Source organism: Narcine bancroftii, chromosome 7 (genome assembly GCF_036971445.1).
Source record: "Narcine bancroftii isolate sNarBan1 chromosome 7, sNarBan1.hap1, whole genome shotgun sequence".
In the NCBI taxonomy this organism is placed as follows: domain Eukaryota; kingdom Metazoa; phylum Chordata; class Chondrichthyes; order Torpediniformes; family Narcinidae; genus Narcine; species Narcine bancroftii.
The window spans coordinates 184,897,297-184,911,352 of NC_091475.1; the positions used below are offsets into that span (position 1 = coordinate 184,897,297).

Consider the following 14,056-nt stretch of genomic DNA (forward strand, 5'->3'; position numbering starts at 1 on the left):
CCCCACTGTTAGTTGTTAAACATAAATGCGACGGCCCTCTGGTCCATAAGCTGGGTAAATGGTATAAAAGCCAAATAAGGCCTCCAGTGACACACAGCTTCCATTATGGCTTGGGCCTCTTTCTCAATTGCCGAGTGCCTGAGTTCCGGGCCCTGGAGTGTTCTAGAGAAAAATGCCACTGGCCTGCCTGCCTGATTCAGTGTGGCTGCTGGGGCAACATCAGAGGCATCACTTGGCACGCATCGCCAATCTCATCCTCGATGCCCTCGAAGGCTTTATGACCGTCCAATGATGGGAAAAAAATCCATTGTCTTCACTAATGACCAGATCTTGTCTGCATAATTGGGGACCCATTGGGCATAATAGGAAAAGAACCAGAGGCACCATTTCAGGGCTTTCAGGTTCTGGGGCAACGGGAGTTCCCTAAGGGGGTGCATTCTCTCGGGGTCCAGGCTCCCTCAACCACTTACCCTAGTATCGCCAGCTTTGAAGTGCGGAACACACACTTTTTCTGATTATACATCAGGTTTAGGGTTTTTGTCGTGGTGAGGAATTCCCTTAGATTTGTATCGTGTTCCTCCACATTCAGGAACGTTGTCTTTAGTTTGTGATTGTCCACCATACGGTCCATCTCCCTTTGGAACACTGATACCCCATTTGTCAGACCAAATGGCACCCCGAGGAACTGATAGACAGCTGTCAGCTGTAGGGCCTGTCCTCTGGATGGGTTGGGATCTGATGGCATGTCGACTTAAGGTCTATGATGGAGAAGACCCTATATTGGGCTATCTCATTCACCATGTCAGCAATTCAGTGTAGAGGGTAGGCATCCAGTAACGTAAATCTATTCACTGTCTGGCTGTAGTCTATTACCATCCAGTTCTTCTCCCCACCCCCCCCTTCCTTTTACCACCAGCACCTGAGCTCACCAGGAGCTGTTGCTGGGCTCGATGATGCCTTTGGCCAACAGCCTCTGGACTTTGGTTTTAATGAATTGTCTGTCCTCTGGGCTCTATCTCCTGCTTTTGGTGGTCTGCGAAACTCTGATAAGTGCTCAGATAGTGGGGACTGAGGGTCCCGAAGGGTGGACAGCCCACACATACTGCCCAGCTTGCTCTCATTGGTGGGCTGAATTACTCATTCTGCACCGTGATCGGGGGTGTGGAGGGTATGGACTGTCAAACTGCGTCGTTACACTTTCCAGCTGACTCTGGAAGTCTAACCCCAGGCTCACAGAGTTTGGGCATTACCATGATTTAAAAATCTCTATACTTCCTGCCCCGCACCCTTAAGTCTACCTGATAGTATCCACGTGTCTCTGAGGACTGGGCTTTAGATGCCAGCGCTTTATTAAGTCTGGACGGATAAAACTTTCAGTATTCCATGCCAAACAAACAACCTGTGACGCAACCGTTTACCTTAATATTCAACATCGATCAGCCAGCTGGTGAGGTCCGTTCTGATCCAGCTTCATGGAGGCCAGGGTTAGGTCCAATTCAGAGTCACCATTGTACCATTTGTTCCTGTCGGTAATATGTTGGACTTGGCACCTCAGAAGTTGGCTGCTCCCATGACTGGGTCCGAAGGTGAAGTTAGCGATCATTGATCCGAAGCCAGAAATGATGTTAGAAATCGTTGTCTTAATGACAGCTCCCCTCAAGATGGTGACCCATCCCTTGGATTGCATGCAGCACTCCTGGTAGTGGGCTGTCCCCAGCATAGTGCCCTTTCTTTTTGCAATTTGAGCACACTGCGTTCCTGGCCGGGCAGGACTTCCAGAGGTGCCTGGCCAGCCTGCAGAACCTGCACTCTCCACCCCCCCCCCCCCCCCCCCCCCCCCCCCGCTGCCACTGCTGTTACTGTCATATTCCAATATGGAGGCGCCCACATTGGAATGCCGGATGAGGATGCCGGACCGCCGGCGGTGTAAGCCTCACAGCTTTGCACTGCAGTCTCCATTGCCTTCCCAAGTCCAGTTATCTTTTTCCAGGAGTCTTTGACGGACCTGGGTCGATAGCATATTTGTCAGCAGTCTGTCTCATCGGCATACTTGGAGGCACTCACCAAGGTACACCTACAGGCTCTAACCAGCTCTCATCGCCCGCGCGGACTGTGCGAAGGGCTCCCTAGGGGCTTGATGCTGGGTCATTAATTTGTACCTCGCAAACATTTGGTTTGTCGGGGTCCCGTACTGCTTCTGCAGCAGGGCCATCGCCTCGTTGTATGTTCGACAGTCTCTAATTATTCAAAACGCCCGATTGCCCACGGAAGCAAATAGGAGATCGTACTTATTTATCTTCAGTATCCCTTAGGTTGTGGCGGCGCATGAACGTCTGCATCCCGTGCAGGTAACATCTGTGTTGGGTTCCATGGGATCAATCATGAGCATGGTCAGCCAGCAAACGTCTCCCATTACCTGCTGCAATAGTTGATGCAGACCCCAGGGATGTGTCTGCTACTGCACCACATGGTTGGCTCGACCCCACTGTCTGTGGGCTGGGTGACCAGGCATCTTCCCCATCGCTGCTGCGTTGTCCTGTCTGCCAAGCTTCCACGGCTTTTGTTTTGGTTCATTAAATTGTGGTGCACACAATAATCACGACGACATGATGGAGTGATTAAACGGCTTTAATTACCAAAAACCTGTGCATTACTGAGACACGACTTGGCCAGGTTCCAGGTACAGGAGCAAGAGGGGACAAGTCCGGAAACACCAGCCTTTATTGGGAAATCCAGGGAGGAGCCAAGGAAGGAGTTAGGGGAGGTTCCGACTGGCCATCGACACAAATGCCTTTCACCACCCTTGCTTGGATTGAACGTGAAATAAATCTTTACATCTCGCCCCTCACGGCATCAGTCTATGTCTTCTTTTCAAGACATCCAACAGAAAAATCCCTGCGAAGAATTGAGCACATTCTTTGATGAGGTATTCTGTCGTATTGGAAACTGAGTTGAGAATCGGCGGCGTGTTGAATGTGCGGCTTGGGATCGGCGGCGGGTTTTCGGCGGCGGGTTGAATGTGCGGCTTGGGATCGGCGGCGGGTTTTCGGCGGCGGGTTGAATGTGCGGCTTGGGATCGGCGGCGGGTTTTCGGCGGCGGGTTGAATGTGCGGCGCCGAGCAGAGCGAGGAGCTGCCGTCACGTGTCGTCAGCGCAAGATGGCGGCTGGATTCAAGTAGGTTCACTGGGCTGCGGACGTGGTGTGGGGCATGGCGAGTGGGCGCGGGCCGGGAAACGTGGGCATCGAGGACTAAAACAGCGGAGAGGCGAGAAACCCGGTCCAGAATCGCGTGTGGGTGGAGGCCGACAGGTTGGGATGAAAGGTCAAATTTGACAAGCCAACTCCGTTTCCCACACGAACGATGCCGAGTGTTTCCATCGCTTTATATTTGCTGCTCTAGTTTTGGGAGCGGGGCCTCTCATTGAGTTCCTCTTCAGCGCTTGATAGTTTAAGCGGAGTGGTGGTGATGTTTAAACCTAACCTTTTCCAGTGTCTCTTGTCTTCACTGGAGCTGGGACGCCAGAATTTCACGCGGAAGAGAATGAATTAAAAGTTTTGACTTGAGCTTTTCCCTGAGACGTGTGATCATGTACTGTTGTTTTGTCGATCAGATTGAACAAATTGTTCCGTTCCTTTGGCAGCGCTGCCGAAAGACATTGACTTTTTTTTTAAAGCATTATGTTTTGTGGCTCAACTTGGTTGGCACGGTGGGGCCAACTGCCTCATAATTTCACGTTGAATCTCCTTACCTGGAGTTTGCATTGCATGAGTTTCCTTCGGTGTCCCAGTTATGCCCAAGGTTAACTATCCGTTCTAAATTGTAGGTGAGTGCGTGAATCTGAGGGAGATTATGGGAATGTGGGGTGATTAAAAGTGGACGAGTGATTAGTAATGGTACAATAAAATACAGTGTGGATAGTGGAATATAGAAGAGAAAAGAATTTTTAATATTCGTGGGTTGATGTAACATCTCGATAGAGAGCTGCAGCTTGAAACATTGACATGTCTTTACCCCCCTCTTCCACATGCTCGGAGTACTTTGATCCTGTGCTGAACTAAAAACACAGTCGATTGATTCAAAGAAATATTAACGTCAACAAATAAGCTGATTCACTATGACCCATACAAGGAAGTGACTCTAGCCATTGATGCTTCACCACTAGGACTGGGAGCAGTACTGTCCCAAATCACAGAAAAGGGTGAGCAACCAGTGGCATATGATTCACGGACATTAACTGCAAACAAACACATTATGCACAACTGGAAAAGGAAGGATTGGCGATAATTTTTGGTGTAAAAAGATTCCACCAATTTCTCCACAGAAGAACTTTCATCCTAATCACTGACAACAAACCTCTAAGTTTGATTCTGGGCCCCCACAAAGGAATACCAATATTAGCTGCAGCTAGAATTCAAAGATGGGCCATGCTACTAGCTGCATACAGCTACAAGGTAAAACGTAAACCGGGAACAGTCAACAGCCATGTGGATGCCTTATCACGCTTATCATTACCCGAAGGTGAACAAAAAGAAGAAATTATTGAATGGACAGCAGAAGCTATTAACCAAGAACAACGACAACAACTGCCCATTACAGCCCCGATGATTGGCAAAGAAACCCAAAAGGAGGCAACGTTAAGCAAAGTCTTAAACTTCACCCTTAATGGATGGCCAGAATCTGAGTTCATACCAGAAGTCCTAAAAGCTTACTACACACGCTGCCATGAACTATCAGTTGAAGAAGGATGTTTGCTTTGGGGTACCCGTACAATTATCCTGGCCAAAAGGCAAAACGGCATATTATCAGAGCTGTACTACAACCATCCAGGAATGGTACTGTGACAGAGTTTGTTAGTGTAGGTAACATACAAACACTTTTAAATAGATCTTATTTGAAATACTGGAGCTATGCTAATGCTACACATGTCGGGGCCTCAGAGTCTTTGAAGAAGCTTTGGAGAGTGCCCAAGAGACTTCACTAATGGATTGTTGTTTACAAAAAGGCAACAGATGAAAGAGCTTTTCAGAGCTGCCTTGTGTCTGCAGTGGAAATTGCTGTTCTAAGAGGGTCATGTGGTTTTTCAAGCAGAGAGAGTCAAAGAGGCTTTCTCTCAGAAAGAGAGAGAGAGAGATACACATACACAGATCAGTTCTACAGTGTTACAGTCAGCAACAGCAGCTGGGACTGGAACAGGACAAGCTGGCAAAACCCCATTTGGAAGATGGGATGTGAGTGCTTGGTTCAGCCTGGTCAAAGCCCTTGTGGTTCATGCAAGAGGAGAGGACTGGCTGCCTAATGTTTCACTTGAAATAAGGGAAACAAAAAGGCACTCTGTGGTGACCTGAAAGAAAGAGGTTATCATCTGGAGAACCCAGAGGGGAAAAGTTTTGTCAGCAAGACACTGAAGTGGCTGATGGAAGTAAATCAGTTGTGGATGTCCTGGAACAACAAATCTCTCTCTGAAAACCGACAAGAACCTTCCTGAGTGGTAACCATTAACCTTTCAAGCAGCAAAACCTGGTGAACTTTATAAGTATTAAATCCTGTGCACAGTATAAGAATTGCCTGCAACCAGTGAACTTGGAGGAATGAGAAGTGAGATTGGACTGTGAATCAATGAACTTTTCTAAACTTACACATTACATACACGTGCACTTAGAATTAGAAGAAGGTTAAGTTAGGTTAGTTAAGTCAATAGTGAAAAGTTAAAGTGTGATTCTGTTTTCATGTTTAAAGATAATTAAAAGCAACTTTTGTTTAAGTAACCATTTGTCTTGGTGAATATCGATTGTAGCTGGGTTTTGGGGTCCTCTGGGCTCATAACAATACACAACATAGGTATTGGGTATCTTGAGATTTATGGCCACAGATGTGATGCCAGATGACTGAAATATGGTAAATTTGATACGTTTTGTAAGGCAGCAGTGATAAGCCAGATAATTATAAGCCTGTGAGTAATGTCAGTGGAAGGGAAGATAGTGGAAGAAATTCAGGTAGACGGGATTAATTTGTAGTTTGAACAGCAGGCTTTCAATCAAAGATAGCATGAAAATGTAGAGAGAATGGAAAAAAAAACTACATAAATGTAGGATTACTTTGAATGGGTAGTTGATGGTGAAGGTGGTCGGTGAGGATGCAGGCCCTATTTCTATGCTGTATGTCTCTGACTCTCTACTGATTTGTTAGGTGGAGATCATGCTTGACCATTGATTGAATATTTCGAAGAAGTAACAAAATGTATTGATGAGAGTAATGTGGTTGAGATAGTCTGTTCTTCAGTAAAGCTTTTGAATAAAGTCCCACATGAAAATCTGGTCTCAAAACATTTATCATCAGTAAGTTAGCAAATTGGATGCAAAATTGGCACAGTAATCAAAGGCAGTGAGTTCTTGTGGAGGTTTTTATTGTGATTATAAGTTTGTGACCAGCGATTATACTGTTACTCTTTGTTATATACATTAACCATTTGAATATCAATGTAAGAGACTAGTAAGTTTTCAAATAACTTGAAAAGTTGTGGTGATGTTTATAGCAAGGAGGATAATCAAGCTTAAGGATGATATTGTTAGTAGGAATTTAGAACAATGGCAGATGAAATTTAATGCTGGTACCTGTCAGAGATCGTTCCAGCATTCTGGAAGAGTCTAAATTGCAGCCACTGTCCTGCGGTACACCAAACAATCTAGTTCAGAATGAAGCTCCACAGAAGTGGGTCAAAGATAAGCTTGTATTGTAAAACAATACACTTCATCCTTTTTAATGATGGATTAATGTTTTTTTTAAGATGAGAGTCAATTCTTTCATTTGACAGGAGGCTGGATATATACATGGATGGGGGGGGGGGGTGTTGGAGGGTTATGGATGTAGAATAGGTGGGTGGATCTAGTGGAGTTGTTCGAGTGGACTTGAAAGGCCGAAATAGTCTGTTTCCATGCCATAAACTGTTATATGGTTATATGTTATTAGCAGAATCATTATAAGGAAAAGGTGGAGGGTGAATATGGGAGTAGTTCTAATTTGATCTGTTGATGTGTGGAAACAGTGATCAAAAGCTTAAGCTCACATTTGGAGACTCATCTTCAAAGCATTCACTTCTGTGTTCTCTGTTTTTAATACTTAGTGTTATTTTTAATGTTGCTTCTACTTTTGATACCATGGTGCAGCTTGTACATTAAGTGAAATTTAAGATTCAATTTATTATCTTAGTAATTATCTTAAATGAAATTTATTTTTGCCTGCTGCAAGGCAGACAGATTCACCAGTGGAAGGAGTTGCCTAAGCACTTCTTACAGTCAGACTTGCAACCAGAGAGAGAGAAGCAAAAGAGAGCCCCCCCAGAGTCACTGAGTGTCCATAGATTTGCCTCGAGCTCTTCTGCAGCCGCACAGAGTCCAGTCCAAACCATTGGCAACCGAACTCCAGATTTGAACCTCTAACACAGTCAGGATCCCTCCAGCGCCCTCTGCACCTGCTCAGATCCTGGTTCCGATACCTGGTACCCCTCCAGCCAGTTTGAGCCAGTCTCCAGCAGTCTGCAGCCTGGCATGTGTCTTCCGACAGCACTCTCTAGCAGCCCACAGCTTCCATGGGTTCCTCAGCTTGAGTCGCCAGCAGCCCTCCATGTGCACTGGTCCTTCAGCCACAGAGCCCCCTCACTGGTCTGCCGCTGTGGTCACCTGTCTTCTGCGCTGCTTCTTCCTGTCTTCTGGTGCCCTGCTCCAGTCCTCTGCTTCCTTGGAGACTGCAGCCCTTCGAAGATGCTGCCGCCGATTAATAGGCGCTTCCACCTTGAGTGCTGACCTGTGGTTGTGGGATTTCAACTGAAACCCCCATCGGCTCCCACAATGGGCCATTCAAAGCCCGTGTGGAGCCAACGACGGTCGACTGGGCAGCTGTACCCCGTGGGAGTGCTGCATCACTGCTCCCTGCGGGATCCAGCAGCCCAGTTGACTGCCGCCGTCTCTGCACGGGAAATGGGAGAGTATCTACTTTAATACTTATTTAATAGCCTACTAATGAGATGTATTCTCAGTTTTTGTATATGTTAATGCTATTCCATAACCATGGGTATTATAGAAGGATAAAAAAAAGCTTATGTTGCTCCTTAAGGATATGTGAATATATATATGCTTAATGAAGTTCAGAAATAAATGTAATATTATGAATTAACAGTAAATGATAATGGTAGGATGTGCTATTAAAATGTTAGTATATAAGATATAACTAACAAAATGGCAGTGTGGTCATGTGACATAATATAGTGACCTGCTTTCTCTTTATCCCTTGTCAGAACTGTGGAACCCTTGGAATACTACAGGAAATTTCTGGTAGGCTACTTCATAGTTTAATCTCTACTTATGAAACATGAAGAATTTAAATTTTCGATGGCTGCCAGTTATAAAATACATAACCTTTTAAAATACGTGATGTGACTCTCGGTTCTGCTTTTATATTGTAAATTCGAATTCTAAGTGGACCTCCTAAAGAGCATTTGTACATTTGGCAGAAAGAAAATTGTCGACCTGATGGAAGGGAACTGGGTGAATTCAGAACAACAACTCTCAATATAGGTGAGAATTCACACTTAAACGCTTCATATGTAAAAGTTCCATTTGTCACCTTTCTAAACTCGACCAACTTTGTGCATTGATTGACTTCATGAGAGTTTTAGATTACACTGGACAACAAAGTTTTCCAAAAGGTTTGCTTCCTGAAATTTTAGCAGACGGAATAATATTAAGATTGTTGGGCTTAAAGATGAAGGTCAAGATAGAAAATTTTTTTTTGCAATGATAGATACCGGAAGTTTTGGGTCAGGCTGAATTTCAAGTAGATTTGAAGATTGAACGAGCCCACAAGGCATTGAGACCTAAACCTCAGCCTGACCAAAGGTCCTGTCCAATACTTGTCAGATTCCTTCAATATGAAGTAAGAGAGAAGATATTGGAGTTGACAACAAAGCAAACTAAAGAAAGACAATCACCTTTGATTTATAATGGAAATAAGATTTTCTTTCATACAGACATGAGTTTTGAATTGCTGAAGACAAGAGTTTAATCTGGTTAAAGATGTGTTGTGGAAAAAAGGCTATGCTTTTGTTTTGAGATATCCAGCTGTATTGAAAGTATTCATCCCTGGAGGGAGGAATAGATTTTTTACTGAGCCTAATGAAATAAAGGTATATGCCGATTCATTGCCTGCTAAAGACCAACAGATGGTTGTTGATACCAGAATTAATTGCACAATGGAAAGATTTCTGCTGTAACTGAAAGTATATTGTGTTTTGAGAGAGCTTAAAAGAGTAGGAAGGTTTAACCTATAATGTGCGTGATTTATTGTATTTGATAAGATTAAAGGATTATAAGGTCTATTGAAAAGACTATGTAAGGGATGGTATGGTATTTTGAGTGAGTTAGTGGAGAATATGATGCTGACCACTGTGGAGTCATGGGCACTAATGTGATACTTCTTGCATCCCGCATAGATCAGGGGAGTAGAGACGCTTTAACATCATGCACCTCTGGGATTTTCCCGCATGTTTTTATTCTCTTTTTCTTTCTTTATCTTTTCTTTTTTGTTTAAAGCTTGGACTATTTGTATATGAGGTATATTATATAGGAGGGGGAAGGGGATGCTGGATGGATATATGTTTTAATTTTGGTGTCTAATGGTGGGAAAATAGTCTTTTATTAGTATTAATATCAATGGAATTCAGAATCTGATAAAGAGAAGGTTATTAAGCCATATGAAAAAAACTATAATAGATGTGGCTGTTTTACAAGAACTCATTTAATGGAATAGAACATGTGAAATTAAAGAGAGACTGGGTCGGAACTGTATTGTCTTCTTCATTTAATTCTAAAGCTTGGGGAGTGGTGATAGTAATAAATAAAGTTTCTGAATTAAAATATTGGATGTAATTACTGATAAAGTGGGGAGATATGTCATGGTAGATTGTAAAATTTATTCTGAATATTGGACTTTGAATATATTTGCACCAAATAAGATGATGGAAATTTTATACAATATGTTTTTATGCAATTAGCTAATGCAAAAAGGGGAAAATAATTATGGGAGGAGACTTTCATTTTACTTTTGATTGAAGTTGGACAGATCAGATGGAATTATGGTTAAAAGCAAGGTAGTTAAAGTTTGTGAATAATTTTATGAATGAAATGAAACTTGATGACAGTTGAAAGAAAATTATCCTGATGTTGGAGACTATTCATTTTATTCCTTTAGACATAAGACGTATTCACATATAGATATGTTTTTAATCTCTCAACTGTAAGCTAAATTTCAAAATATTGAATATCAAGCAAGGATATTGCCTGATCATCACCTTTGGTTATGTCAATTTTATTGGAGGAAGAGCAAATACAAGTTATAGATGGAGGTTTAATACTGCATTGTTAAAATTTATAAGACAACAGATAAAGTTTTTTTAAACGTTAATGAATATTTTGTAACCAATAAGTTTGTGGTTTGGATTCTATGAAGGCTTATTTAAGAGGACAAATAATAATTATACATACGGTTAATGTTAAAAAAGAATATATGTCTGAAGTTAACCATTTGGAAAATGAAGTAATAAAGTTGGAAAAAAAATTGCAAAATCAAGTAAATGATGAGAAACGAAGAATACCAGATTAAAAAAAAAAAATTAATATAATACAAACATATAGAGTGGACAGAGATACAAGGTGAACCTGACAAAAATATTATGAGTTGGGAGATAGAGGGCATAAAGGTTTAGCATGGCATTTGAAGACTGAACAACTATCGAAAAGAATTATAGCGATAAAAGAAGATTCAGGTCATCTTACATAAAACAAAGGGCATTAATGATGTTTTTTTTGAAATTTTATAAGAAATTATACCAATTGGAATCTTTAAAGGATGGAGATGAAATAGATGAATATTTGTCACAAATTATTTTGCCACCATTAAATATAGAAGAGAAGGCTGAATTAACATATCCTTTTACAGTTACAGAAATATATGACATAGGCACCAGGCAAAGATGGTTTTTCTCTGGAGTTTTATAAAGAATTTAAAGAGCTATTGATTCCTATATTTACGGGTTTATTAGACCAAATGGAAGCTCTTTGTGATTTACCTGAGTCGTTTAAAACTGCATTAATAATAGTTATTCCAAAAAAAGGGGAAGGACACTTTGCTTCCATCTTTCTATAGGCTATTTTCATTATTGAATACATATTATAACATTTTCTCTAAACTAATAGCTAACAGATTAGCTAAATGTTTACATAAATTGATTAATATGGACCAAACAGGTTTTATTAAGAATAGTAATTCAGCTGACAATATTGTTAGATTTTTAAGTTTGTTAAATATGGCACAGAAAAGAAAAATACCATCAGTAGTTTTGGCTTTAGATGGGACTATTTATTTAAACTATTGAAGCTTTCCACTGGATAAGAGCATTATATAATTGCCAAAAAGCTAGTGTAATTACAAAGAGACAAATATCAAAATCTTTTTTATTGGAGAGATCATCTAGACTATCCCCTTTTTTATTTGCGTTGGCCAGAGAACCTCTAGCAGAGTTGATTAGCAGAGATAATGAGATTGAGGGTTTTTAAGATAAATGATAAAAAACATAAAATTAGCCTTTTTGGAGATGATGTAATATATCTTACAAACCCTGAAAGTTAATTAAAAAAAGTATATGTTCAATTGGCGAAGTACGGGTTAATATCAGGTTATAAAGTAAATATTGATAAAAGTGGAGTAATGCCAATGACTGAAACAGGTTACACTCAAGTTAAGAAAAGAACAAAATTTAAATGGCAGAAGGAGGCAATCAAATATCTAGCAATTAATATTGATAAGAATTTAAATAATTTATTTAAATTAAATTATGTACCTCTATTAAAGAAAATTTTAAAATATTTAATAAGATGGAAGGATTTGCCAATTTCTTTAATAGGAAGGATAAATTGTGTGCATAGGATGGCATTGGAAAAATTAACATGGAAATATGACCAGGGGGAACTACGAATGCCTAATTTAAAAAATTCTATAAAGCAGCTCAACTTAAATTTTTGTCCTTCTGTTATCAGATTGATGAAAAGACAGCGTGAGTTCAAATTGAAATGAGAAAATTGTTCTAAGCATATTTTGCATAAATGGCATGAAAGATTGTTGAGAGGGCAAATAGATACACCAATTTTGAAACATATACAGGTACTCAATCCTTTATCAGGAACCCTTGTGGGACAGTGTGTTCCGAATTTCGGATTTTTCCGGATTTTGAAAAGCTAGATTTAAGCCCCCCCGAATTGTGTTGCTGTATCCACCCCCTTCGAGTCACACTGCCATCTTCCGCTCCCTCGCCGGCCCGACTCGCGGTGCCGGTCTCCCTCGCCGGCCCGACTCGCGGTGCCGGTCTCCCTCGCCGGCCCGACTCGCGGTGCCGGTCTCCCTCGCCGGCCCGACTCGCGGTGCCGGTCTCCCTCGCCGGCCCGACTCGCGGTGCCGGTCTCCCTCGCCGGCCCGACTCGCGGTGCCGGTCTCCCTCGCCGGCCCGACTCGCGGTGCCGGTCTCCCTCGCCGGCCCGACTCGCGGTGCCGGTCTCCCTCGCCGGCCCGACTCGCGGTGCCGGTCTCCCTCGCCGGCCCGACTCGCGGTGCCGGTCTCCCTCGCCGGCCCGACTCGCGCTGCCATATCTCTCCCCACTTGTTGGATTTTGGAGCTTTCTGGATTTTAGATGTCTGGATAAAGGATTGTGTACCTGTACTTAAAATATGGAATGAATGTAGAAGGAGAAATGAAGAATTATCAGTTGACTAGAATGTTATTAAACCAAAATCCTTTGATTCCTTTTATGGTTAATAATGTTTATTTTGACACTTGGTATAATTGCGGAATAAAAAAGATAAAGGATTGTTTTTTAGGTTTTTTTTTAACTTTTGACCAATTGAAAGATAAGTATATACCAAATAATACCATTTTTTCTTATTATCAACAAATCATATTTAAAATGAAAGTTAGGGACAAATTTTAGATTACCTGAACAAAGTCAATTTGAATATTTAATAACTGATACATTTATTAGAAGATTTATTACTAATATGTATATAAAATTGTAAGAGACTATGCAGAAAAAGGATTTATTTAAATCTAATTGAAATGGGAAAGAGATATAAATATACAAATTCAAGAGGTATGACCAAAATTGTCATGAAAGTGTAACTAATACAATTAATGTTAGATACCAAATGGTGCAATTTAATTTTTGACATCAATTATATTATACTCCATGTAAATTACATGGAATTAATTCAAATTGTTCTGATCAATGTTTTAGATGTAATAAAGAAGTAGGAACTTTTCTCCATGCAGATTGGCATTGTAAAAAAGTAGGAAAATTTTGGGAAAATGCAAGTATTTTATTGGGATGAGTTATGAAGTGCAAGTTTTGAAAGATCCCAAAATATTTTTATTAGGAGATATTTTTGATTTGAAGTTAGATACTTATCAGAAGTTTTAAAGTGTAACAATAGCAAAGAAATGTATAGTTGTAACTTCGAAACTAGACATTTGTCATTAGAGAAAATAACTTATAATTTACGGAATCAACCAGAAAATTTTGATAAGATTTTGAAACCTTATATGGATTCTATTGCTCTTGACTTCATCTACAGCGTCCGCCACTCCTGCTCCAACTTATCTTAGTTAATTCAAGGTTCAAGATCATTTTGTAAATATGAAATTTAATTAATCAAGAACCTATATGATTATCAGGCAGTTTTTTCTTCTATCTTTCCTACTTTTTTGGGGAGAATGGGGGGAGAAAATATGAAATTATGCATTCTTTTTGCATTACATTTTTTTAATGATATGGATAAATACTGTACTTATGTTGATGCAAATGAAAAATAAGATCTACAAATAAAAAGATATTGTGCAAATTAAAAAAAAAATGTTCTGATGTAAATTGAGGCCCATTGTCCGTAAATAATTCATGAGACAATCTGTAAATGGCAAAGATAGCTCGTAGGCAGTCAATCGTGAGATCTGCTTTGGT

General features: G+C 40.9%; 1 protein-coding gene across 2 annotated transcripts in view; it reads left to right on the forward strand.

Annotated features, from left to right (window-relative positions):
* Window positions 1-2,756: 2,756 nt before the first annotated feature.
* The window catches only part of exosc8 (exosome component 8), a 62,834-nt gene continuing 51,534 nt past the window's right edge, over window positions 2,757-14,056 (forward strand). The window contains exons 1-3 of one of the 2 annotated variants that reach the window (XM_069891702.1): window positions 2,757-2,926; window positions 8,293-8,329; window positions 8,509-8,572. In XM_069891702.1, the coding sequence (XP_069747803.1) occupies window positions 2,922-2,926; window positions 8,293-8,329; window positions 8,509-8,572 (106 nt within the window). In that variant the 5' untranslated portion in view covers window positions 2,757-2,921. Of the gene's footprint in view, window positions 2,927-3,055; window positions 3,176-8,292; window positions 8,330-8,508; window positions 8,573-14,056 lie in introns of those variants that run through there. The other variant, XM_069891701.1, reaches the window with a different exon arrangement.